This window comes from Polistes fuscatus, unplaced genomic scaffold, assembly GCF_010416935.1.
Source record: "Polistes fuscatus isolate 324 unplaced genomic scaffold, CU_Pfus_HIC Scaffold6, whole genome shotgun sequence".
Taxonomy (NCBI): domain Eukaryota; kingdom Metazoa; phylum Arthropoda; class Insecta; order Hymenoptera; family Vespidae; genus Polistes; species Polistes fuscatus.
The window spans coordinates 6,977,201-7,004,005 of NW_025113140.1; the positions used below are offsets into that span (position 1 = coordinate 6,977,201).

Consider the following 26,805-nt stretch of genomic DNA (forward strand, 5'->3'; position numbering starts at 1 on the left):
AGATACATTTTATACTTACTCGATAATGTTGCTTGCAAAACCATCTGTCAGTAAGAAATTTATTTCATCAAATTATATTTACAGACAAATTTATTTCCTATTTTTGCAATCAGGATAATCGAATTTAGGTGAGAACATAGTGGTGTGTAGCCTTTTACAGAAATTAGTTTAAATCTACAAGCTTCGATGTCGACTAGAGTGAAGCAAAGAACATAAGATGCAATAAACGATTTAACGATACAATAATATCGAAAAGATCAAGGAAAATATCTCGCTTGGATCAGTGGGATAGTAAAATGTTGCATTATATGGCACAAATATAATAACGTTTCTTGTAACTTCATAAAGAATTATACAAGATTCATAGAGAACATCTTAATAGTTTCATTATTTTTTTTTTCGTATCAACAACAATAAAATGGATTATTTCATTTCACCACTTAATTTGCATTCTTCTAATAGACGACTTTTAAAGAATTAATAGAAAAATTAATATTCTCTCTGTGTATATTCCGATCACGGACATTTTGTTTTTTCTTTGCGATCGGGTCATTCTTTTATTATTCTGTTCCTGCAGATTTTCTTCCTTTTAAAGTTCTTCTCTCTCTCTCTCTCTCTTTCGCCTTTTTGCCTAATTCTGTCTAATGTCTAAAATACTTATATAATACAATAGCTATCACGAAGTAAAACACGATTTAGTAAGACTTTTTCTTAGTATCACGATACTAAGCTATATCTTTCATGCAGTGAAAAATTTGATTGTACAGCGATACGAAAATACAAGTTGACTTTCTTGTTAAAAATGATACGAACGTGACCATTAATAATCTTTGCGTAGATTTCTTTACAGGTCGTCTAATTTGAACGATATTACAATTTTATTTCAATTTTTTCAGTCTAATTAAAATACACATAAATGAACGCACAGAAGTTTCTACGCGAAGACGACAATGATTACGTTTGTACGAATTTATCATACGTCTTTTTAATGAATAATCTAATTTTGCAGTGTACATTAATAATAAATGTAAAGCTTAGACTATTATTTCGTCTTTTAATAAATAATGTTTTGCTTGAAGGATATTCGTCCATAATATACAAATGTTTTGGAATCAAAATTTTTCCAATGTTACAATTTTAATGAGAGGTGGGGGTAATTACAAGCTACTAAATAGCTTCTTTTTTTACACCCACGACATAAAGAACGTATAATAATTTCCACAGGATTCTTTCGAGAAAAGAAAAAGACGCGTACCTAAAATATAATCAAGAACTTGGCGTCTTAGTTATCGATGCGTCAGCATTATAAAAGTATATATATTTTTGCACTGTAGGATCCTGTAAAGACAGGAAGTAGTAACTCCGATTATTGTAGAAAAAGCGGAACACTACCGCAACGTGATTTTTGTTCGAGCCTTTTATCTTTCATTCGCACAATTGACTTTGACAGATATACATATAAACTATACCGTCGAAAGAAGATCAATTCTAGACTAGGTACGACATATTAAATACATGAGTTTACATTGAAGAATGGAAAACGTTACTTCGAATGTATGTACGAGAAAATATAGATGGAAGGATCAGACCAAAAGCATGAGTTTCGCACGAAGATTTATACGTTCTTGTAGAGCGCTGGCTAATTCGCGCGTCAATTCTTCACAGACTAGTCGAAGTTCTGCATTCTTCTCTCGCAATTCTTGCAAAGTTAATTTCTTACCATCTTCTGGATCATCTTTAGACGAATCTTCTTCCTCGAGCTCTCGTTCTAATATAATTGATAATAATATAATTCAATATGTTCCGATTTTCATACAAATATTATTCATTTATTGATTTATTTCGACTTACTAGGACTGGGTTTCCTATAAATTTGAAATGCACCACAAACTCCTGTAAATTGTTGAGACTGGGAAATACTGTTCTCCATGGAAGGATTTTCAGGTAGTTCATTCTTTGGAGAAAAATGAGAGAAATCAGCAACGAAACCTTGACTTTCGCTCAGGGTCCTCTGAGCCTCCCCTTCACTTTTTTGGCCAACCAGTTTTCGAGGTGAGGTCTGTAGCAAATACGAACGATAAATTTTCTCAAATAATTACCTTCCTTAATTGCTTACCAGGCCATCCGCATTAAAGTAATGGTGATAAATGTACAAAAAAAAAATTGTAGAACTTAAAGATGTTTATATATCAAAAAGAAAAGATAGATTAATTTGCAACAAAATAATAAAAAGAAAACTATTATAAATGTTAGATTAATTAAATCAAATGAAGACGTATAAGTTAATAGATAGAGGAACTTACGATTCCTGGTGAAATTCTTGGCGGTACGAGCGGAGGTGCTCCGAGGAAACTTTGACCATTTTTCCCTACAAGAACGTGCACACATTTTGAGCAGTGATAGATTTGCTTTCTCAGCTGCGAATGAAAAGTATCGCAGTATACCGGTAGCAACATGTACCTAGTTTGTTAAGATCAAGACTAGAACTTCGTGCGTGTGTTCTATAAGGCCTAGGAGGTGGCGGCGGTGGTGGTTCCTTCTTTGGAGTTACTATAACGGCATCTTCGGCAGATTGCGGTGGCTTTTTAACAAGCGGTCGCTGCACCAAAGATGCGGGAGAAGGTTGCAAATCGTCTTCACCTAATGTGGTACAACTGCTATTGCTACCATTGGCCCCGGAAGCCAGAATAGCTGCTTCAGGTGTTAAACGAAGAGCTACTGGATGTAAAATCTTAGGATCTCGTTCGACGGCAGATTTTTGAAAATCAAAATTAACCAATTGTAGTCCAGGACTCGTGAGAGAGGTAGTTGTACCAGTCGGCGAATCTACGAACTTGGTCCATTCCTTATTCTTATCTCTCATATTTACTGAATTAGGTGGACTGCTTTGGCACTTGGTCGTCGATGAAACTGGTGGTGGGGCGTTTGTAGTTTGCATTACTAATGGAATTGACAAGGACGGAGGTAAAACATCGGGAAGAGGTACATGATTTCTTCTAAGGACTACCAAATGCATAGCTACATAAAATTCTTGCAAACTAAGCGCCCCATCTCTGGTTACATCCGCTAGCTGCCAAATACGTCTCAGTTCAGCTACAGGAAGTCTAGATTTTTCAAAGAATGTTCGAGCTACTGGCCCAGCCAGAAGTCCTTCTGGATCAGACTGCAGTTGCGCGAATTGAGCTGCATAATAATCGCGTTGCTCGTCGCTGATAATCCACACCTCTTCGGGAGGAAAACCAGAACAATCTCCTTCTCCTTCGCCTTCGTCGCTGCTGTGACGTTCAGAACTTTCCTCTTCCGTACCTAACAATTGTCTCTGCTCTTCGGACATAAGAAGACCCTCCCACCCCCCAGAAACGGCATCCAATATTGTATCTCCTCCCAACATTCCATCATTTCTTTCTTGAGTTACACTATTGGTTGGCGTTGGAGAATCCGTACTTCCACCGGTTTCTCTTGGAGATTCTGCTTCGCTCTCACTTTCCGTCGTGCTTTCAGGTACATGACATCTACTTTTGATACCTCTTGTTGAATCCGTACTCCTCCTACCCTCCTCGTCTCCAGAAGTTGGCCATGTAAATCTTGGCAGAGATATAATATCTAGAGCAGCCGTTACCATATCTCTACAAACATCCAGCCCGGCTTGATGAGCTGCCACCAGTTTAAGGACAGCGTAGAACTGTTTTTTACCTATATGAGTTGTACCTTTGATTCCAATGCAGATGTCTAGTATCTGAATAGAACGAAGAAGAAAATAATAAATCAGATGAGAAAGCAATTAATATATGTGGATATACATTGAATTAAAGTTCATAATTTATTAATCATAAATATATAATTATGCAGTATCAAGTACGGATAAACCTAACCTTCCATACTTATAATACAAAATATGAAAATATTAAAAAAGTTAAAGAACTATTGAAACGATAGTCGCTAGATAAGGAAATATAAAATTTGAAACGTAAATAGAATAAAAGGCTTACCTTCATCGTGACGTCTCGCGGCAAATTTGCAGAGCGTAAAAGCTCGGCTACTTTAACAACCGATACGCTGTCGCTGTCAGCGTTTTCGCAGCAATATATAAAAATATCGCCGTAATAACGATGTTCGGTAGCTGTCAGATGAAGGTTCGCCATCGTTATCGGATCCCAATCCATCTTGGCAGCGTTACACAAAACTCCTTCCTTGTTTCTCACTAGGGGCTGGAAACTCCTCCTGTTTTTTGAAGCCATTCAGTTAGTTCCACGGAAATAAACTTGCCTAGATGGTACTAGTATCAATAGTGACAAGGTGGCGCTGAATAACGACAAGAAATACTCTATATTTTTGTTTCCCGATAACTAAAATATAATCAAAGAATTATTTTAAAATTTATCTTACTATGAAATATAATGATCGCGAAAAGTTTATTCTCGTTAATTAAATAAATTTAATAGTAAAAGTTTTATTTGTTCGAAAATATAATTAAAATCTATCGGTGCGTTTTCATGGGGAATTTTGGGGCTCGATAATGGATACACTTTTAAAAGTTATTCTTTTCGAAGAAGTATTTGAATATTTGTGATTTTCGTGTTTATCAAGAAAAAATATATCGTGTGTTGTTCTGTAAACAAAATTGAAGACAAATAATTCAGCAATTGAGTTAATAAGGTACGTTTATTCGATATAAACTTTATTTACAAGTAGAAAGATTATGAAAAAATTTAATATATTGGAAGTAGCGATAAATGAAAAACGATATATAACGACATGTGATTCATAATAAGAAAAATTGAAATTTTCATTTCTTTTCTTTCTTAGATTCTTCTCTCTTACATTCTTCTCTCTTACATTCTTCTTTCTTACAATCTTCTTTCTTACATTCTTCTTTCTTACATTCTTCTTTTTTTGCATCCATTTTTTTTGCTTCCATTTTCTTGGGCTCTTCCTTCTTGGATTCTTCCTTCTTTGGTTCTTCCTTCTTGGATTCCTCCTTCTTAGATTCCTCCTTTTCTTCTTTCTTTTCTACTTGTTTCTCTAGAATAGCCGGCTTACCAGTACGTTCAATCTTTATCGTACGTTCATTCTTTTCTTTAATTATTTGGGCCTTTCTAGGTGCGGTAATACTGAGAACACCGTCCGACGATAAACTAGATGATACCTGATCAATATCGCATTGTTCAGGAATCATATATTTTCTAGTAAACTGTCTCGAAATCCAGCCGTGTTCGTCCTTTTGCTCTTCGTGTTTGGCTTCAACGACGACATGTTTGTCGACGATCTTGACGTTTATTTGATCGGGTTTGAACTGTTTTACATCCAAAACCACTTGAAACTTATCTTTATCGGCCTTAACCGTTGACGTACCTTCGTCGACATCTTTTCCTCTACGCAATAATTCGGCCCACGGTCTATAGTACAATAAAGGTTTCATCATTCTTCTCTCTAGGTTTGGAATTCGCAAAAATTCTTCCTGAACCATTGGATCCAACAGTTGATCGGGATAAAGTCCGAGTCCAAAATTTTGATCGAAGAGACGATGAGGACGTTCCAAATCTTCCCACCAATTGGAAAAAATTAATGGTATCAGAGACATTGTTGATTAATTTATCAAATTTCAATGGATCGATTAACTTTCAAATGAATTTCTTTCTGTTGTCACACTTTCTTTATTACTTTCGAGCGACTGTTAGTAACTGCCTGGCTGCGCTGTTATTTCCACTTCATTTATACGGTGAGCCGCCGGCCGGCCAAACGGCAACGTATTCTATGTATTCAACACGTCGGATTTCTTCTCCCTAGAGGGGTGAGGGGAATGAGCTAACGAGAATCTTCCAATCGATTATTCTTCAAAGACGCACTCTGCATTATTTTTTTCTTTAACATTTCTCTTTTTCTTTTTCTTTCATATTGCAGTAGCAATCATAAAACGTTGCTCGTCGATAAATTCAAGACTTCAAATTGAAAAAATGATCATAATAAATAGGAATTTAAATTGAAATAGTATCATGTTTCTTGTCTTGTTTATATCTGGTATCATCATTTCAAATCTTAATATATCGTTATTCGTTTCAAAGGCTACGTTGTTTTCTTTGTATTAAATATCTCTTTACGAATGAGATAATTAAAAAATAAAAATGTAATTTATATATATTGTAGATTTATACCGAATGTGGATAAGTTTAGCATTGGAGTAAGAAAATGGTAAAGGATTCGTATGTACTTTTGGTACGGTATGCGTCGCTATCAATTGCGACCGTTCTATTTTGGTCGTACTCGACAAAATCGATCTCTCTCGATGCTTCTAAGCGTGCATATAGCATGTAACTAACTTTAAGTTGATTCTTCGTGTTGGGTCGCTAACTAACCGTAAGCGCATTTAACGTTGCAGGTCGAGAAGTTTCTATTTTGCGAACTATTTGAACTCTCTTCTTTATAATTAAAACCGAAACCTACAAGGAAGAAAATTAAGTAGAGGATTTTTCAAATGAAACGTTTGTATTTTTGTACAAAGATGAAGGGCTTTAAGTATTAGATCGCTGTAAATATGCTTCCATATATACGTATATATATTATATCGTATAAGCCATAAGTAAATAGACGGGATTTTATTTAGATAGTAAAATGTGAAGATGTTATTTCGACCGTTATACATAAATATGTTACGTAAATACATCGAAATACGGGGTGAGATAAAAGTCGCTTTCCCAATTCGCAAACAAATTATTTCAAATTCAACGATTAATCTCGATATTTATTTTTATGTAATTATTTTAACGCTCTACAGCGCAGTGATGATTTCGAGGGAAAAATTTTCATGTAATATAAGCAGAGTGCATCAGAGTATTAAAATAATTGTTAATTAATCGAAAAAAGTCATCACGGCGCAGGAGCAGTAAAATAATTACATAAAAATGTAAAAATACTAAAATCAGAACGTTATAATCTTAAATTCTATTAATTAGGTATGTTATTACCGTTGCACACACGCGCAACGTTCTGAAAGTCGTATAAACAACATTTAACAAAAGAATCTTAACAAAGGACAATGACTCACTTCAACGGTGAATTTCGAGGAAAACGGTGCTTCGAACATATACTCGGTGCTTTTAAACAACGATACATCTTTTTTTCGATTAATTAACAATTAATTAAGGTATAGAGGATACAGTCTTGTTCTCTACTAATACTTATAATTATTTATACATATATACATTGTTTTAAATGATATATATCTTTTTTATCGTACTTTGAATATTAATTAATTTTAATCTTATGTTTCATTAGATGCAAATTTTACCCTCGAAATCATCACTGCGCAGGAACGTTAAAATAATTATATAAAAATGAATACAGTATTCTTTGATAGTATTATACCTACTATTGCCCACTGATGGTCTCAGTAGTAACTAAGATGAATCTAGTTAGATAAAAAAGGAAACTATGTACTTCTGTATTCTTTGGTATTACCGACTGGTAATATATTTTATAGAAACGGGTAAAGGGCGGTAAACAGTTTCCAAGATAAACCGCAGTTAAATTTATGTTTTACTAATAATAATAATTATTATTATATATTTAACGTTTATGAAGAAAATTATATTATAAATTATATATTGCACTCTCTTTCCTATGTTCATTTATGATTTTTATTAGTTTTCTATGTATCATGACTCATATTTTTTTTTTTTATGAACATTTACAATGAATCTATTAATGGGACAGAGATGATAATTTTTGTAAAATAAATTTTTTTGACGCACAAAAAGTAATTGCAAATTTAAAAGATCTATTAAAAATGATGTAATACTAATAATAATAGGACTTAAACATTAACGAAGGAGCAACGTTAAAAGACTGTTATTCATTTTCAAAAAGTCATTTATCTTTTAAGCCTAACAAAGAAAAAAAAAGACATCGATTATGCGAAGCGCAATAAATAAGATCATCTCGCCTGGAGCCAGTGATTTATCGAGCATCGATTTAGAACTATAACTATATTCAGAACCTTGTTCTCTCCTGAACATTTGCATAATGAGGTTGATGCGCTCAAGGTATACATATACTAAACTGTTTAAATTTAATTTAAAAAAGTCACGGATGGAAAAGTCAGACGATCATTCCGAATTACGAAATAATCAAATTTGTTCGTTCTATCAGAGAGAATACATCATTTTTATGATTCATATTTCAATTGGAAATATAAATAAAAACAATATTAACAAAAATAATTTCTATCTTGTAAATTTCGTCGATTTCATCTATCAAATTAATTTCGTAGAATATTCCAAACAAAAATGATCCCAATGTAAATATTTTAAGCTTAGACAAAAGATATAATAGAGAAACTATAGATCGTAATATAAATGATGATTCATCTTATATAAAATCATTTAAGATAGATATATATCTTTCCTCGGAAGACAATGAGGCAAACCAATGTGATGGTATCGATATCGAAATAGAAGATCGAGTGTTTGATCCTTCAATCCTTTATGTATTTCGTAAGAATTGGATGCAGGTTGGTGCATAATAAGTAATACCAATGTAACATTGGTAAAAGACGAGGTTCATAGAATCAAGGCGAAGAAATAACGCGAAGAACGCGTTGCTGAACGTGCGAATATATTTAGCAAGTAATCAATGTTAGGCGAACCAGCAAGCAAGTAAGCAAGCAAGCAAGCAAGCCAGCTAGCAGCAAGTTAGCAAGCCAGCAAGCAAACAGGCAGGTAGCGTGAAACGAGCCGCTATAATTAATGTACGTCAATCCCGGAACGCTTTTGCAAGAGTAAATGCCACCGATATATGTATATTTAATGTGCGATACATATAAAACGTGTACACTCCCCCGCGATCGAAGGCCAACCGCTATCACTTCGGTCCTAAAGTCCCGCTATTATTTTCTTTCCTTATTTCCACGACTATTTTTCTCTCTCTCTCTCTCTTTCTCTCTCTCTTTAGAATATTTTATCTTGATTTATTATTTCACCTCCCCTCTCTCCCAACTTTATCAACGAGATTATTTTATAAATGAAGATATATATATATATATATATATATTCTAGGTGTTCGTTTTCTTCTTACGGAAATACGTTTACATAACTTTGATATAATATTTTTTATACCAAATTATTATAAGAGATTGAATTATTTTTTTTTTAACAACGAATTGTATATATTTCATTAATAACAATTATTTCGGATTTTTGATTGTTTTTTTAAAGTACTTAATAGAATTATAATTTCAAGGTAATTCGATAATACAGTAGGGTAACTAAAGTGAAATGCCAAGTTGTATGAAGAGAGCGCGTTCGTTCTTATCGTCATAGCAAACCTCGGTTTCTGCTACGAAATGTCACCTACTAGCACACTCGTGCCCTTTTCTTCTCTCTTTCTCTTTTTCTCTCTATTTTTTTCTTCCTATACACGCCGTCACGCACTCTAATTCGCTTTCCTTTAATCAAACCAATCTTCATAATCATTTTCTTAACAGAGCTTATAAATTCCCTCGAATTTCTGCTATAACGTTCTAGATTACGTTTAATCAAATGTACATTTATAATTATGTACTCTTGTAATTTCATGATCGTAATAAATAAGAAACATATATATTATTGATAAAGGTTTTTTTTTATGGAGATTTCTTTAAGCGATATTAGTATTTAAAATTATAGGCTAATTTATAAAACACGATAATAAATTTGTCTATAATTTTTATCTGCGATAAAAGTGATGGTTAACAAGCATATAATATTATTTATTCATTGTATATAAATCATATGTAGTATAGATTTGCGTACATGACACTTTTAATATATAATAATTAGTTTAATAAAAAAATATAAAAATAATAGATCAATTAATGAAATTAACGAGATTCGTCGAAGATAAATTAATGACTCGTCGATGTGAAAGATATGCGAATTCGCGTGTAGAAAAAAATCCTATACGCTTATTGGTCCACACACACACACACGCGCACACATAAAGTAACGCTAGATCGTCAAAGGGTTGGACGTAATTTATTAGAAAGCGGGCGTGGTCCTTGTCTAAGCTAACTTGTCAAACGTTTGACAAAAGAATAAAAACATTTTAGTTGGAGCAAGGAAATAAAAAAGAATATCACGAGAGAGAACAAAAATAAAGAAGAGAATTATTATTATATTCTTATTACAAGTATTTTTATGAGAGAGAGTTAGAAAAAGAAAAGAAAAAGAGACAATGTGTAATAGAAAAGGAAGTGATCTCGTTCGTTCCTATTTATACTTTGACAGGACCTTCGTACGTGTTATCGCGTAGGATCCAATTAAGAAAGCGAAGGACACCGTTTCGTTTCCTACCGAGAGATTGTATTTTTCGGTTACGCTTATCAAAACGTAATAAATCAAGTGCAACGTTGTTTTATTAGATTTTCTACATAAATAAAATGCATATTATAGAAAAGTCATATATTTTTTTTCTTTTTTCTTTAAAGTAATTCGATTACCGAACGAATAGTTTCACGCACGTAGTCGTTTAATATAAATCATTATTCGCACGCGCGAAAGATAGATCCACCGGACGATTGTTATCTTGTTCGTGGTAAAAAAAAAAGAAGAAAAAAAAAAATAGGCGGAACTGTTGCGTCAGTGTCGTTGGCACTTTACGAGCTATGATCGATATCGGGAATGTTATTCGGAACGCGTGGGCGTTGGTCCTGTGTCTCGTCACCTTCAAATTCCATCCTACGAATCGAAAAGATCAAGAAAAATCATCGACGAAATATGATTCTCTTTTTTCTTCTAATGGTACCCCTTTCTAACGGTGCTTAAATTTTCCCTCCTTTTTTTTTTATTCCCTTTTGACGAAAAGAAATCTATTTTTCCTTATCAATGATATTTTTCACTGACAATTTCATTTAATTATTGTAACATACTAATCTCGTAAGATTCCGTTTGAAGATGAGATAATACGATACGAGGACGCGTATAAAATACATCCAAGCGTAATTTATATGTGTCGTTACGCGTGCATAAGCACGCGTGAATCAGGGAGAATTGTCGTGCATACGGTGCAACGCCTAGGACAGAACTTGCGCCAAAGGAATTACGAAATACGTTTTCCGATTGGTCGCTCCGCTCTGTGTATACCACGTGCAGCTAATATTTCTTTTTTTCTCTCTTTCTCTCTCTCTCTTTCTTTCCTTTTGATTTTTTCTTCCCCCTTTTTAACGAGAACCCAGGTTCCGGTTGCATTTATTATTATCCTTTGTCGAGATATATCGTTGTTAATTGGCGCGGATAGATAGGACGAAGCTATGGAAAAACAGCAGGATCTTCGATATCGATCGAACGCGAAATATTACGATCGTTTTACTTTTCCTATTATTCTCATCTATTAGCAATCGAAATAGTTGTTATACCTTTTGTCGGCTATTCGAACGATGATCTCTATCGATAGATCGTTATAGATCATTATACTACTTATATGGGTTTTCTTTATCTCCAGATAAAATCTAAGTAATTTTCACACTTTGTTAGATTTAACGTGCTAACTGTTCTATCAATTAAGATTTATATAGCATTATACGTGTTTGTTTCTAATGTTTCTTGTTTTGTTCGATGTTTAGAGATACTAATCGTATTCCTCGAATGTAAACCTGAACGTAGACTCTCGAAATCAAATATTGCGAAGAAAAGAATTCAAACAGTTGTAATCAATTTTCAATTAGTAAATGGTACTCTCGTATGGAAACGAAGAAATTCGAAATAAAGTTACACGGTATTTTGATATAATATTAGAAGAAAAATCTAACGCGAATAGATTTGGTCGTAGAAACGTATTGAAATAGGTTTGAATAAAAGGTTTCGAAAGGGGACCAGATGCCTCGTGTGCACGAACCCGTGATAGTACCATACTCTATGGATCGTTTCTTGTGCAAGCGATCTTTTAACAATGAAGTCGGCATGCTGCCTAGAAAATGGACTGATAGATCGAAGCACGAGCAAAACAACAACCCCCCTCTCCCTTATTACTTTTCCTTACCCTTGGAAGAAGGAAGCTTCTAAACGAGATCGATCTTTATACGCAAACGCTTTGCAATAGCAACAACACGGATGTGTCTACACATTTATTCTTTCATATTTATTTTCAGTATATTTCTCTTCGATTATTTTCGATCTAAACAACGATCTATCTATCCTTTTTCTTTTTTAGAAATAATCAATTAATTATTACATAGAATAAAGATGACTTTTAGTACGTGAAATATATTTCTATTCACAGGTACAAATTTATTTATATATATAGTAAAAATAATATAATATTTGTGTTTTATTTACAATATTTCATGCACTCATTATTTCGTTGCATCGTATAATATTTCTTTAAATCAATTTTTATTACAGATGTAAAGAAATTATCAGTGTTAGAGGATCAGTTAGGGTAAGGCATTGTACGAAATGCACGTTCTTTCTATTTCGTAGAAGAAGAAAGAATATTAAACTATTGCGATTACTAACGAAGATAATTTCTAATTACATAGAAACGTTTTTGATTGCTTTATACGCGGCGACGTGTGAACGGTCTGCCAGGGTGGTCTTGTAGATTAAAAGGTCGCACGCCGTCTTCTCTAACTTCTTCTAAGAGAACGAGAAAAAGGAAATACAAAAAAAAAACAGAGATTGTTGAGAAACGGAACATTGTGCATCGTGCTATTCGAATTTACGATTAATGTTTTTTCATTTCCTTCTCTCCGATTATTCGTAACGTATTAATAGAGAAATAAAAAGAGATGGAGAGAGAAAAATATTCGAAGATTAGCTGCGAAAATTCAATCTCTTTCGGTTGCTAAAAAAAGTTTAGTCCATTTTATTGAAAAAAAAAAAAAAAAAAAAAAAAGGCAAATTTCTTCTCGCGGTTTTCTATGTACGTTCGCGCAAATACGCGAATCGAATTAACATAATTTAAGTTGAAAAAAAATGTGTGTCGAGATCGGTAAATCGGTAGTCGAGATCTTTGACTTGATTCGTACGACGATCGATATTCGATAGACGCTAAACTTTCAGATCGAACTGATAAATCTTACGCCGGGAGACTTTTTCCTTTTTTTTCCCCTACGTAAGCCAACGTGGATAATAAAAGAACGGAAAGCGAGTCACCTTGTAAACAAGTGGGTGGAGCAGAAATTTCGTAGGAAATCCTTTTCGATAGGAAAACTTCGTTATAGTTTCGAGATATCGATCGTGTTACGGACAGTTAACTCGACAAAACGGCGACCCGACGTTTTCGTGACGAAACCCGATGACTCCGATGATAATATTATAAACGGGAGCAGGCGCAGCCCTTTTGATGCTTCCACAAGAAGAAAAAGAAGAAGAAAAAAAAAACCAAGAAGAAAAAAGAGAAATTATGGAAACAGTTCGTAATTATGAAAATTATCGGTTCGTAATTCTGCCTTTACGTGAATTATATTGCAGATTAAAATCGATATATATTATTTTCATCTTTTTCTTTTACTTTTTCTTCGTGATTATTATGGAGGAAAAAAGTAATGTGGAGAATCGATAATCGAGAGAAAAATTAGGGGACGGACGACTCGGGGAATATTGAAAGCTCGAAAAGAAAGTCGATATTTCAATGGCTTATAAACGTGTCAAGACTATTATTACGTAATAATGGTAAACTAAGAAAGAAAGAGAGAGAGAGAGATAGAAATGGAAAGATCGTTGACGTGCATCAACGACGGCAGATTTCTGTTTTCTATTTGCAAAAGACACCCACGAAGGCCAATAAAGAATCAATACGTCGGGCTTGAGAATTACGAGGGAAACGAGTAATTGCGTGCAGAAAGACGCGTGTTAGTATCGTTGATACCTCTGCAAACAATAATAATAATAATAATCTTTATTAATATTCATTAGCCGTGTTTGAGAAAATTAAAAGGATTATCGAGTTCAAAGGTTTCCTTATACGTGTATTAACTCGTGAATATTTTTCTTCCCATAAAAATAACCATTCTAATGTTTGATTATTTAAAACTGTGTGTGTATTTAAACAATTTATTAAATTATTTATTCAAGGTTTTATATATACGAAATTAGATCGGTTTAAAACGTCTATTGCAAAAGTGTTATTCATTGATGTTGAATTTCGATTAGAAATTATGGGTACTTGAAATATACCATCCCGTATGCAATATTACGAAACTATTACGATATTCTCGTAGAAAAGTACGATATTAGAGCTCGTCTAGTAAGAAAAAGAAGAAGACGTAGAAGAAGAAGAAGAATAAGAAGAAAAGGTGAACGTAGGTTGGAGATTCCGATACAGTTATACGGTTACGTCAGTTCACGTGCACAGAAATGAAAGGTGGTAAAGCGCGATGTGGCCCACCGTTCTGCCGTTGTCGTCGTCGTCGTCGTCGTCGTTCGAAAGACAGAAGCCAAAAGAATCAAGAAAAAACAAACTTTAGGAAAGGTAACGATGCATAAGTATATTCATTTTGCAAAAAAGATCTCGCTTCTTTCTAATGCAGCATCCTTCATCGATCTAAATTATTCGTCACATTATTTTCATTTAAGGTAGAATATTGTTAATTGGTTTTACGATATAATATAGTCTTCGTATTCGAAATAATTTGATAAAAAATGTACATACAAAAATTCGTATTCGGGACAGTAATTAGCAATCTTGATAAATGAATAAATTAAAAAATAATCAGAGGAAGGGGAGAGAAGACGAAGAAGATGAACACGCGTCGGTGTCAAACGAGATTCCAGGAAAGAGAGAAAAGGGAGAGGTGTCGAGAGGAAGAAGAAGAAGAAGAAGAAGAAGATAAAAAAGAGAGGAAGGTGGTGGAAGAGGAGAAGAACAGAAAGTAAAAGAGAGAAGCTGTGTACGTTTATCTGGCTGTCTCTGCGCGTGTATGTGTGTGTGTGTGTGCGTTGCTCTTCATGATCGAGGGTCACCTCTCCTTATTCCATACTGCCGTGTGGTGGTTCTATGCTCGAAGTTAAAACGATTCTCTCTTTCAGTTGTCGCTCGACCAACGAGGCGTTTCGAGGTGCGTGGCTCTCGTCGGTGTCGGTGTATGTGTGCGCGCGCGTGCACACCTTCGATCATATACGCGCCGGCGTAAATCGTCGCACGTGCTCCGACACGTTTTTCAATCGACTTATCTATCATTTTTCCCTTCCATTATACTTTCTTTCCTTTTTTTTTTTATATATATAATATTATTTTATTCGTAATTTTTAACTACTTTTTTTTTCGTCCTCTCTTTTTCTTTTTATTTATTTAATACATTTTTGTTCTTCCTCCGTCGGTAAAGAAGATAAGAGAGAAAGGAAACTTTCATTGAGAGTGAAAGCTTCGGAGAGATTTTTCGTTTGAATTCGTGAGTCTTTGGTTCGAACGGAGGACCCCGACATATATATCGTCCACGTTCCTCTTCTTCCTGTTCGAGTTCTTTTTTTTCTTTCTTATTTCCTTTCTCATTCGACTGGAATTCAAAGGACGACAAAAGGTATGCCTAAGTATTTTTGTATGCGATTTATCCAAAAAATTAACCATTTTGCATATATAATATTTATATTTAATTAATAACGATAATGGTGTATGATACGTTTATATTGTTATCTTATTTTACTCAAATTTAAATAGATCATTAACTCTCGTATAATTGGGTCTATCGTTTATCGAAATGTCGATGAGAAATTTGTACGGGAAAAGACAAAAAATATGTATAAAAATAAGTATCGAATGATCTATTAAAATTTGGAGAAAGGAGGAGAAAGATTTCGCTTCCGTTGGGTGATGTAAGATGTGTTTGTGTCGGAATCGAAAACAAGCTTTGCATGATAAAACTTGGAAGAAAGCAATCGAAGAGGGAAAGTGAGCTACGACGACGTGGACCGGCGGCCGGGCCCTCCGACGATACTTAAAATCGTACGACGGAGGGCCCACTCTGGGTAATCATTCTTGTCCACGCCTCATTTTCTCTCTCTCTCTCTCTCTTTTTTTTTGCCACATTACAGAGTAAACTTATCCAACGTAATAATTAATCTCCCGTTTTTTTTTCCCGTTGTGTACTTATATGAATGTGTCATAAAAAACAGCATGATTTTCGCACGATTTTCGCATGATTTTTCGCGATAAAAGTCGTCCCATCCCCCTCTCTTTCTCTCTCTCTCTTTCTCTTCGGATAATTTCCTTTTTTTGCAATATTTCTCACACCTGTCTTTCGTGTAATATCGTAAAAGTAAAGAGAACGTTGAATGAAAAAAGACTTATGAACTCTTTAAAGTTATTAAAACACACGTTTATTCCCTCGAAGGCCAAAGTTGCTATGATTCACGAGTTAATAACAATTACAAAATTAATTATCAATGAGTATGTATTATCGTCAAACGGTTCTCGAATTATTATCATTATTACGATGATTTGTTTTTTTAATAATTTCACGTATCTTTGTCGTCATTCGAATGGTAGGCGAACGTAATAGAAAATATCATAATGAAGACAAAGTTTGTTCTAAACGCGAACGTTAGTGATTTAACGTTTAGTTTCTAATCGCGTATAGATCTTATCTGTAGATCGTTCATTGTCGGATAAAATGATCATAGACCGCCCACATTGGCTGACCTGTACGGTTCACCTATGATAAATCGTCAATTCAAGAGGCTCTTTTTGCAAACTAACACTAACAGCTGACTCGGTGTATCTATAGGGTAATATTATAATAGGGTACATAGGTTTTGTATCGCATTTACGCGCGTTCTTAAATCCTCGTCCTCGTCGTCGTCGTCGTCGTCTTTTATTAAATCGTTTCGATCGGTAGATCGAGTTCGAGAGATATAATGGGAATGAAATAAAAAATATTCGTTAGTATACCACCTATAGATCGTAACGAGTGTGTACTATCTCACTGTCCTTAGTAACAACACTAAACTATATTTTATAGTGTCACTTATACGTACGTACGACAATGAACGCCATTATTATTAATATTCCTTTCTAAGAAATACGATTCATTGCGGGTGCATGCATTCGAATTCGAATTATTATTATTATTATTATTGTTAATCTATATGATCTATTGCATTCTTTTTCTCTTGTAACGCAATATTGCGAATTAAACTAATTTCTTTTTATTTGTTACGATGAAACATTACGAAAATTGAAGTTAACGTTAATGATGACTAGTGTTATTTGAAGGAAGATTTATGCCAGTAAAAAATAGAAGATGCCATAAGAGAAAATCGTGTCGAATGTTTAACACCTACGCAAATCTTGTCGAAAGAAAGTAGAAACGGGAATACCGGTTAGATCCATTTTACGCGATAAACATAATTATGTATTACGTCTGACATATGGCGCAAATTTTCCCCGCGTAATTAGAAATTTTCCGGATTAAACGATTGCCCGAACGAATAGAACAATCGATTTAAAAATAAACTCGCGATCGATCTTTAGATTAGTTTTTTGTTCTACGAACTATTATTACGTCGATCGATGATCCTGATCGTGACGATGACGTTTAATTCATTCATTAAACGAAACGTTATATGACGAACAAAAAAAAAAGAAATAAAATAAGTATATCCGTTATCGAGTAAACCGGATTCCGGAAAAGATGTTGAATCATGCATTATTTTTTTACCGCATCTATCTCTTTTTCCAAGTTTTCTCGATATACGTCATCTTAATAAAAAGAGAAAGATAAAGAGAAAGAGACAAATTATGCGGTAGATAATTAATCTTCGATTATTCGCGGTCGATGCATCCGCAAATTATTCATAGCACTGGGTAATTGCAGGTTGACGTCTCTATTAAATTAAACATCAAACGAGATTACAGACGTTGGAACAGACAAATCCGAAAAAGGAAAGGAAGGAGAACACGGGAAGAAATAGAAAAAGAATAAATAAAGAAGGGGAAGGGGAAGGAGGAAATATAAGAAGACAATATTAATCAAAGTATAAAGAGAATCGCGAATCTCGTCGAGGATGTTGCGATGCGGAGATCGAACGAGACAGATCAGCCGATTGTTTCGAGTCGGTCGAGTCGACAATTAGCTCATTTCGAGGCTACGATCAATCATGATTTTTCTCCAGACTATAATAATTATCGATTTAACGTTGGTACTTCAAGATCTGGAACAAACGCGTCTTCGAGTATTCGAAAAACTTTGACGATTTTTCTCATTTCTTTTTCGTTTTTCGTCTAGGATTAAAAAGAACAAGAAATGTCCTTGACGAATTTTAGTTTACCTTATCACACGGCTACGCCGTCGTCGTTTCTTTACACCGGACACTCGACGGTTAATAATCTTCGATTGAATGCCGTACTTCCGCCGGCACCACCCGTTAATTACGATAATCGCGAACCCTTTCGAAACGAACCTTACATACCACCGTCGAGGTATCAACAGGAACGACAACAACAGCAGCAGCAACAACAGCAACAGCAACAGCAACAACAGAGACAACGTCAGACGAACCAACAAAGAAGACCAGAAATTTACGCCGAACAATCTTCTTTTTCATCGACTCAGGATACGCGTTATACGAATTACGATGAAGATTTTCGAAGGACTCAACCTAGAATGCAACAACAGCAACAGCAACAGCAACAAATGAGACCACCACCGCCAGCTCCTTCAACTCAACGTCAACAAGAAAGAATACGACAAAACGATGAACGCGAAAGAGAATCCTTGCAATCCAGCAGGATCTCCGAACAGGAAGGTTATCCGGACAGACCTAACGGGTAAGTCATTTTATTCGAACGAAATCTACGATTATTAGTCGTTTCTTAATTATCATCTGTGATTAATTTTTGTTGTCTTGGCTGACGCGAAAACAAGGTCGTTTTTCATAAAAATTCATTTCCGTTTGCGTCCGAGCGAAAGCGTATCGTTATATTTAATCTTAATTGAGCACGAACGTTAATATTTACGTAACGATTTCCTCTGGACGTATTCCTTCGAACGTGCTTCGAATATCTCGACGAATTTCTTTCGGAATTTTGAAGTATCGTACTTACATACGAATACACACTCGCGTACATCGTATCATACAATCAACCTGCTCGTTGTTGCGAACACGTAATTATGTCATTGCTTATAATCGTTTCGAATCGATTCATTATCTTGTTCGAGCATTATCGAGATAAATCGATCTTGAAATACGAAGTAATTAGTTACTAAAGACTTCCAAGGAATCTTCCTTATTTCTCAATCGAACAAAATCTTTTCCTTATTTTTCCTCTCGCGTTCTTTTTTCTTTTTCTTTTCTTTTTTTATTTCGTTAAACTAACCTATCGAAATGGACGTTAAATTAATTAGACATTTTTGTACGAGAATAAAAGAAAATGTTATATAAGATAATATTTAGTCATAAATTCCATTTTGTATTATATTTATACGTATAGAAAGTTTTATTCGATTTTTTTTTAGATATACGAGAGTAAATGCAGAAGGATTCGGAGGTGGTCCAGGAACAAAAACGTCAGTCCACGCTGTTCTGGATTACGATGACGATTTCGAGGATTATTACGACGAGGAGGATCAAGGTGTACCAAGGGACGCACACGTAACACCGATTCAAGGCCCGATTTTCTTAAAAAACGGTTCGGTTCCTGTCGTACCGCTTTATTCTTATCCTCAAGTAAACAATGGAACTTTTGTACAAATTCCGGTGAGTTGCACGTTATAGTTGCATTTCTTTTTCTTTTTCTTTTTCTTTTTTTTTGTTTGCATCAAAAACGATTATGAATCATGCGGTATGCGAGTATCGGTATCCTCGTCATGCCTTTTACATTCTTCAACCTTTCTCTTATTTCGCAGCAGAAACAAAAGCCATTCCAAGCACGGCACAAACGAGCTTTCCTACTAATCATATTTTTTCTAAACTTTTTATTAAATTACCCGCTTATAGTTAGTAGGATGATAATTCGAATTTCTTTCATTCCAAATAAATTTTATTTTTATTAGATTTGTACGTGGGAAAGATTGATATCGTTGTTGAGTAATAATTTACGGATTTTTGTTGTTGTTTTCTTTTAAAAATCGATAATAAAGCGGTAACAATAATTGGAATGATTTATCATAAATCGAAAAAGGAACGATTTCCGATAAAGATTGAATATATTTTAATATTGTATATATATATATACATTTGTAAAATGCCGAACACGACGATGCCGTGACTCATAGGTTAGTATACTGAATACGTTCCCCGAAGAAAGCACGAATCATGATCTCCCGACCTACAATTTGCTCGCGATTCATCTTAAACGGTTTACACTTTAAACGTATCGTCTGTTACCAAAAGATTCTTATCTTTTGCTTTACATTACAATATATGATCAATTCTGATTGCGAATAGATGCGCGCGACCTTTAGTTTAATAGAAAGAAAATCAATTGAATAATGCTTCATAGTAATTACGAGTCATTGAATAAATTGCCGTAAGAAAGTTCCTACTAATATAAAATAATGATAATATGATTGGAATGATGCTAAAGGGAGAATAAAAATAACTAAGACGATTGAAATAATATCATTTACGCGGGTAATTACGATTAAGTTTCGCATTTTTGGTGGTTCCATTAAATGACGGGACTTTCGATAGATCTATCGATCGTTTTTCTTTGTAAGAAGATGTTGTATCGGCTCGAAAGGTGATCGAACGCGCTCGGATACGACTTTATATATATCTATAAGAACTGTTCGCAACTCTGACATCTCTCCGCGTGACATTTCCTCGCTTGCTTATCCATGACCCCAGTCATGCAGATTCTATCTTCCTTAGAATTTGCGAGGCAACACCTTGCCGATTACCAATGATCTTAGAAAAAAATCAAATTCAACGGACGTAGAAATAAAAATTATCTTAAAAGAACCGATCGGAAGTTTTAGAAAAAAAAAAAAAAAAAAAAAAAAAGAACAGAAAAAAAGAGAAATTCGTTCTCACCGACGTGATCTTTTTATTATGCATTATTATTCCATGTACTTGAATAAACGAAAAACCAAGCGTACTTTTATGTAACGTAACTTACGTAATTCGCTACCATACACGCTCGATATATTCTTACGTTTGTTTTAATTATAAAATGAATTGCGAGTTTTACTTTTTGTTTGTTTGTATCTTCGAATAACTACGCGATGCCCCCCACCCCCCGTTTGATATTTTTCGTTGTCATCAAAGGTGACTAATTAATATCCATCAAAAAGTTGGAGCTTTAAATCTTCGCGCAAGATCTCTCATTAACCGTGTCATCGATGACAAGATCCAAAAAGATCGAGATCGGGATAGAGGAGAGGAAAAAAAAAACACGTGCAGCTTCTTCCCGTAGATCACAATCGTTAAATGTTAAGAGAGCATGTTCCTCTTCTTTTGCTTCTTCTTTTGCTCGTCCTCGTAATGCCTCCTATAGCACTCCTTTAACCAATGATTACCTCCTCCTTAGACTTCTTCCATAATTGGACATCAGCAGTCGTTCTGTCTTTTGCAATTACCTTAACACATTGCCTACAACTACTCGTAAAGATCCTATCATTCGAATATAAACTTTTAGTATCGTAGTATTTTTTTGTTTTATTTGCAATACACTTGAAATATATGAAATTTATTTAAATATAATGTTAAATTATTAATCCGCGAATAAATCAATATCAATTAATTCGCACGGTGTCTTCTTGCATTAAACGAAGTTAAATTAATGCGATAAGCAAAATGTTAATCGATACACGTGCACGGATTATTTCTAATTTTTTTTTTTCTTTTTCTAATAAAATCAAACAAAGATTCTAATAAGAACGATTTCTTCGATTCAACGAAAGTTTACGTCAAGTCTCTCGTCGGAGTTAATTAAGTTCAATCAAAGATATCGAAAAGAGGTTGGATTTTGTTCGAGTGAATCGTTTGGAAAGGTAACATCGGCCTATTTCTCGACGTTAACAACTTCGTGAGAAAAGAAAGTCGTGACGAAAACGATACGAACGACCTTACCCTCGATCGTTTTCTAATAAAATTCTACGCGTCATATCTTTTTACCGACTTCGAGATTCGATTAATTCTAAGGCAACGATTCTACTCTCTTCGTTATTCGTAATATTTCTCAACGAAATGAAGATCCCATGGAAAAGATAAATTACCCTAACATTAGAAAAACTGAATAAACGAAGAATATACTAACGAGTTGAGGATTGTACAATAAAAAGGAAGATAAAATTGGTCATAAACGTTGATTGCCAACGTTGTTCTTGATCGCAAATAACGAGCACGTACTATTTACCATTCGCATTTCGAAAGATAGACTGAGAAATGACGATTTGTCTAACGGAGCTAGAATATCTTAGTTGAAATCGGTTCAATGTCGAACGTTAGAACGATTCCTCTTCTGGTATCGAGTTATACCGTTATTGAAAATCCTTTCACTGCTGACCACTGGTCCTCCTCGAACCACGTTCAACACCCAATCACGGACAAACGTTAAGATTCACGGACGACTTGACTTTTTCTCTCGACTATTCATTCGTTCTACATCGTTACCGCAATTCTTATCGTTGTCCTACGCTCGAATCTAGAAATTTGAACGATTAATACTTATCCCAGATCGTTATCTCAACGGTACTACCCGTTTAAACGCTCTTCCTTTTATTTTGATTATTTTATTATATCTCGGACAACGAATATAAATCACCGATGCCTAACGAGTCGTCTGACATTTTCACTGCGAGCAATCCAATCAAATTGACAACTCCTACACTGATTATTACGCAACGGAGATAGTTTTTTTTTCTTTTATAGAAAAGTGTCAAATTTATTTAGCGTATACGCGTGCATCCCTTGTTGATATATGAATCGTATGTAAGAAAAATACATTTAATAAGATTTATTATCGGAATAATCATTAGAGTATCGTTAAAAAAAAAAAAGAAGAGATATCTCTATGAACTGTGCTAATATATTAATTAGCAATACAATTATAAAAGAATAAAAATGATGGTCGAAATATCGATTGGAAACATGTCGCGTTCCATAGAACATTAGACGATTACCTCCTCGTTCAAATTCGATTCGCATAATCGTCTATTGCAATTGACTCGCGTGGACACTCGCCGTGATTCACGTTTCTCTCTCTGTAAAGACTTTCGCTAAGAGACGTACCCTGTGGAGGAAGTTTTACTGAATGACTCGAACCGATATAGACGAAGCCGACTTTACTGACGCCTACTGATATGCAAACACGTGGGTTAAAAACCTAATAGACGTTAACGATGCAACAAGATCTTCCGGTATAGATCAATGATTCTGCAATTACTTGGGCTTCGATGCTAATCGTTTCCTCTTCTCCTATTACAACTTCTTCGTCATGAGAAAATCTTCTTCCATTCGAAAATCAAATTGCGATGTTTCCGTAGATTTTTTTCATTGTCCAATATTTCGATTGAACTTACGCGAGAAAGTTTTATTCCTTTTTTTTTTTTAATAATCACCGAAGAGAAACTTTTAACTCATCCTGCATTAAAGTAATAATCGACGAGTCGTCAATTTAAAATTCTATTTAAAAAATGAAAGAACGAGACGTTCCTTATACTTCCGACAGTCTCATAAATCGTTATTTCGATCGAAATAAAAAGTGACGTTGGTCAATTATGTCAATAACAAAATTGTATACCATTAATAATAATGAGGATAACGATGAGACGAGCATGATTGGAGCTTGATAACGTTAATAACGTTGATCGCACACGCGGATGACGACGATGGATTTAAAAAGGAAGAATAAAAATAGACAAAAAAGATACATAAGGAAGTTGTCGCTTGAAAAAAGAAAAAAAGTAAGAAATTCAAATTGATTTGCATCAGTTTCTCCGTTAAAAGGTTTTCTATCCCTCGTGAACGTCCTTGCGGTAGATCGATAAGAAACGTTGGTGTTTCGCGTCTCTTATCGCAGCTTTCTCAAAAACACGTTGTCGTCGTCGCGGTGTTATCGTGCCGAGCCTAAGATTTGCAGAATAAAGGTATACCTTGAGTTAAGTTATTGCTTCTATGTATCCCCGTGGGTGTCTCGAACACTGTCTTGGGTCACGCGTGTCATTGACATCTACACGTAAACGTACGTGTGTATCGATACATTCAACTATACATTCGATAGGATATATCTAGCTATATGTAAATTTATGTGCGAGTATCGATGTGGGTGTGCATGAATCGTGAATGTATTGGTGCTCGTGAGTATATGCGTGTACAATATATTATATTCCTATAGAGGAAATATACTTACTTACTTAAAAATACATGGAAGAAAATCGAATCGATAACCTTGAAATATTTTTCAATTTTACGAGCACATGTTTTTGATAAGGAAAAAGGAACAAAAATGTAATGGAAGTATCCTTTGAACTTGTAAAATCATGAAATATTCTCGAAAGAATTCGTATACTTTATGCGTTCCTTTTTTCTGTGTGTAGAGAACCTTGAATTAATATTCATGGGGTATATATGTATATATACATATGTGTACACGTAAATACATGGAAAGGTAAAATCACTGAAAGAAAATATATAAGAGTCAACGACTATCATCCTTTTCGTTTCGTATGTCGCACAATAATGGTCAAGATTGTCACGTGGTATACCTTGAATCCTGACAAGGTGTGGTCGTTCGATATCATCTTTATCGTCTTGCTTTTAGATTCTCTTCGATCCTTTCGACAAATTTACTATAACTGTTTAACCAAAAGAAAATTCCATTTTTCATTGTCTCGGAAATCATAATTGTAATTGAGTAAACTTTTAATGTGAAAATATTATGAAATTAAATTCAAGAAATTATTCGTAAAAATAAGTATTTCCAAAATACAAATTGATCGAATAGTTTTCAACTTGCAAGGATAATGTAGACCCTTTAATAGAAAAAGAAAGAGAGATCGACCTTTTTAGATTTGTTCTTATCTAACAAGTCGAATCGTTTTTCCTTTCGACTTTATGCTAACCTTTCCAGCACAGATCCTTGACCCTCTTCCTTATAACTTTAAACGCGAGTTCTTCTGCCAGTTCTTTTTTAATAACGTTACGTTAGATAAGATATTTATTGATTTGTTTTCTTGATTTTTGTGTAGATCCTTTGGACAGCACTTTCGGTCGCATTAGGAGTCGAATTGAGAGGTGATTTGGTCAGAGGTGCACCGTGCATCAAAAGATATCATCAATTGTTTTGTCCAACTGCCGGAAACACCTACCCGATGTAAATATGATTTTTATTACTTTTTCTATTTGTTTTTTATTTTTATTTTTTATTTTTATTTTTTTTTTATGGCCTTTTTTGACTACTCAATCTTGTAGCGAACGAATAGAACGTTTCATAGACGAAAACAAAGCATTGATGAAGAGAATGTACGGTGACTTCGAGATGAGTCCAGGTCATCGAACTCGTACGAGAAGAAAAAGACGAGAATCCTCCTCGAAATCGTCGAAACTAGATTTACCGGACGGTGGGCCCAATCTTCAAGAGAAGGAACACGATTTCGAAACGGAAATCGAAGCCGATGGGGATTCCTTTTTTGGTAGGGAGAATCAAAAAAGAGATCCGAGACAATCTTTTGGAAAAAATCGTAACAACGAAAGTGGAAGGTGCGTGTATATCTTCTTCCGTTGTTTTTGAACGCTGTACAAATTACGATTAGAATCGTGCCTACCTTAAATGTACGACTCGCACGGTGTTGAAATAAATAAAGAGAACAATGATCATAATTTTAGAGTCGACGCATGCGAATCAAAAGTAGAGATCGTGACACCGTATTGGGCTAGCAATAGTGCAGGAAAGATACGTGCCATCGTAAACACTCAACATTTTGAACAAGCGATTCACCAAGAAGTTTGCTCGTGAGTACATACAAGTATTACATAATATTTCTAAATCTATTGATATTTATTCAAAGTTCAAAAGTATTTTACTCGATTACGATAAAATGAATGAAACGTTAAATAGTTTGTTAACGAGTAGAATTTTAAATCGTAATCGTATGTAAGAGAGATAAAATGTATATATTGTTCGTTCGTTGATTGGAGTGAGAAAAAGAAAGAAAAGAAACGCAAGAACCTCGTGGAAATTTCAGAAAGACGCAAACGAATCGATGCACGGCCGATTGCGGATGCGAACAAAAGTACAAATGGCATAGGTTGCTCGCTTACGATCCGGACAACGATTGCAAGGGCATCTTCATGGACTGGTTCCTGTTTCCTTCTTGTTGCGTATGCAGATGCGATCCACCCAACAACAACAAGTTTCCACCAACGAATTCGCGAAATTAATTATTTCAGTTGCACCCAAAAGGATTTTATTTTTCCTTATATTTTTTCCCTTTTTTTTCTTTTCTTTTTTATATTTTCCTTACTTCACTTTCTTCCATTTCTGAGAACGATTAAAATATAAATTTTCTCTTTGCTTTCTTCGATAGAATATTTTCAGGAAAAGAAAACAAATAATCAACGAACGTAACGACGACACACGAAAGAGGCTAAAAACTTACGACATCTTTCCTCCTACATCCTAGATTTTGTTTGTTATCCTTTATTTCCTAGTTATTTTTCTTTTTTCTTCTTCATTATTACATATACGTATAGGTAGATTATTAATAATTAAGTTTTGAAAAATCAATCGAAACATTTTCAACGATTTATCTTTCCTTCGATGAAATTCTAAATTACGATAGATAGATATCGTATCTTTTCGATATTAAATATTACAACGACAACGAGACGACGACGATGATACACACGGTAAATATTTCCTTTCCTTGTTTTCGTATGGAGTACAAAAGTAGAG

At 34.4% G+C, this 26,805-nt stretch overlaps 3 protein-coding genes and 1 long non-coding RNA gene across 7 annotated transcripts; 1 reads left to right on the forward strand and 3 right to left on the reverse strand.

Annotated features, from left to right (window-relative positions):
• Positions 1-72: 72 nt before the first annotated feature.
• On the reverse strand, positions 73-4,263 carry LOC122523387 (ralBP1-associated Eps domain-containing protein 1). The gene is made up of 5 exons (XM_043645091.1): positions 3,990-4,263; positions 2,461-3,736; positions 2,304-2,368; positions 1,852-2,059; positions 73-1,768 (listed from the first exon to the last, which is right to left on the reverse strand). The coding sequence occupies exons 1-5, from the start codon at positions 4,236-4,238 to the stop codon at positions 1,584-1,586; spliced, it is 1,983 nt and encodes a 660-aa protein (XP_043501026.1). The 5' UTR covers positions 4,239-4,263; the 3' UTR covers positions 73-1,583.
• Positions 4,138-6,329, reverse strand: LOC122523390 (protein lethal(2)essential for life-like). Of its 2 annotated transcripts, none has more exons than XM_043645096.1 (2): positions 4,822-6,329; positions 4,138-4,221 (listed from the first exon to the last, which is right to left on the reverse strand). In XM_043645096.1, coding segments are annotated over exons 1-2 (762 nt in total). In that variant the 5' UTR covers positions 5,582-6,329; the 3' UTR covers positions 4,138-4,219. The 2 variants fall into 2 exon arrangements, with proteins under 2 accessions (XP_043501031.1, XP_043501032.1); XM_043645097.1 differs by having other exon boundaries at positions 4,144-4,221; positions 4,882-6,318.
• LOC122523388 (protein spaetzle 3) lies at positions 4,345-26,312 on the forward strand. Of its 3 annotated transcripts, none has more exons than XM_043645094.1 (7): positions 4,345-4,656; positions 17,783-18,735; positions 19,424-19,664; positions 25,100-25,224; positions 25,323-25,610; positions 25,737-25,862; positions 26,096-26,312. In XM_043645094.1, the coding sequence occupies exons 2-7, from the start codon at positions 18,212-18,214 to the stop codon at positions 26,289-26,291; spliced, it is 1,500 nt and encodes a 499-aa protein (XP_043501029.1). In that variant the 5' UTR covers positions 4,345-4,656; positions 17,783-18,211; the 3' UTR covers positions 26,292-26,312. The 3 variants fall into 3 exon arrangements, with proteins under 3 accessions (XP_043501029.1, XP_043501028.1, XP_043501027.1); XM_043645093.1 differs by lacking the exon at positions 4,345-4,656 and adding an exon at positions 14,078-14,442; XM_043645092.1 differs by lacking the exon at positions 4,345-4,656 and adding an exon at positions 15,240-15,490.
• LOC122523391 lies at positions 24,398-24,769 on the reverse strand. The gene is made up of 2 exons (XR_006305292.1): positions 24,617-24,769; positions 24,398-24,528 (listed from the first exon to the last, which is right to left on the reverse strand). It is a non-coding gene; the product is annotated as an uncharacterized LOC122523391 (long non-coding RNA).
• Positions 26,313-26,805: the final 493 nt, after the last annotated feature.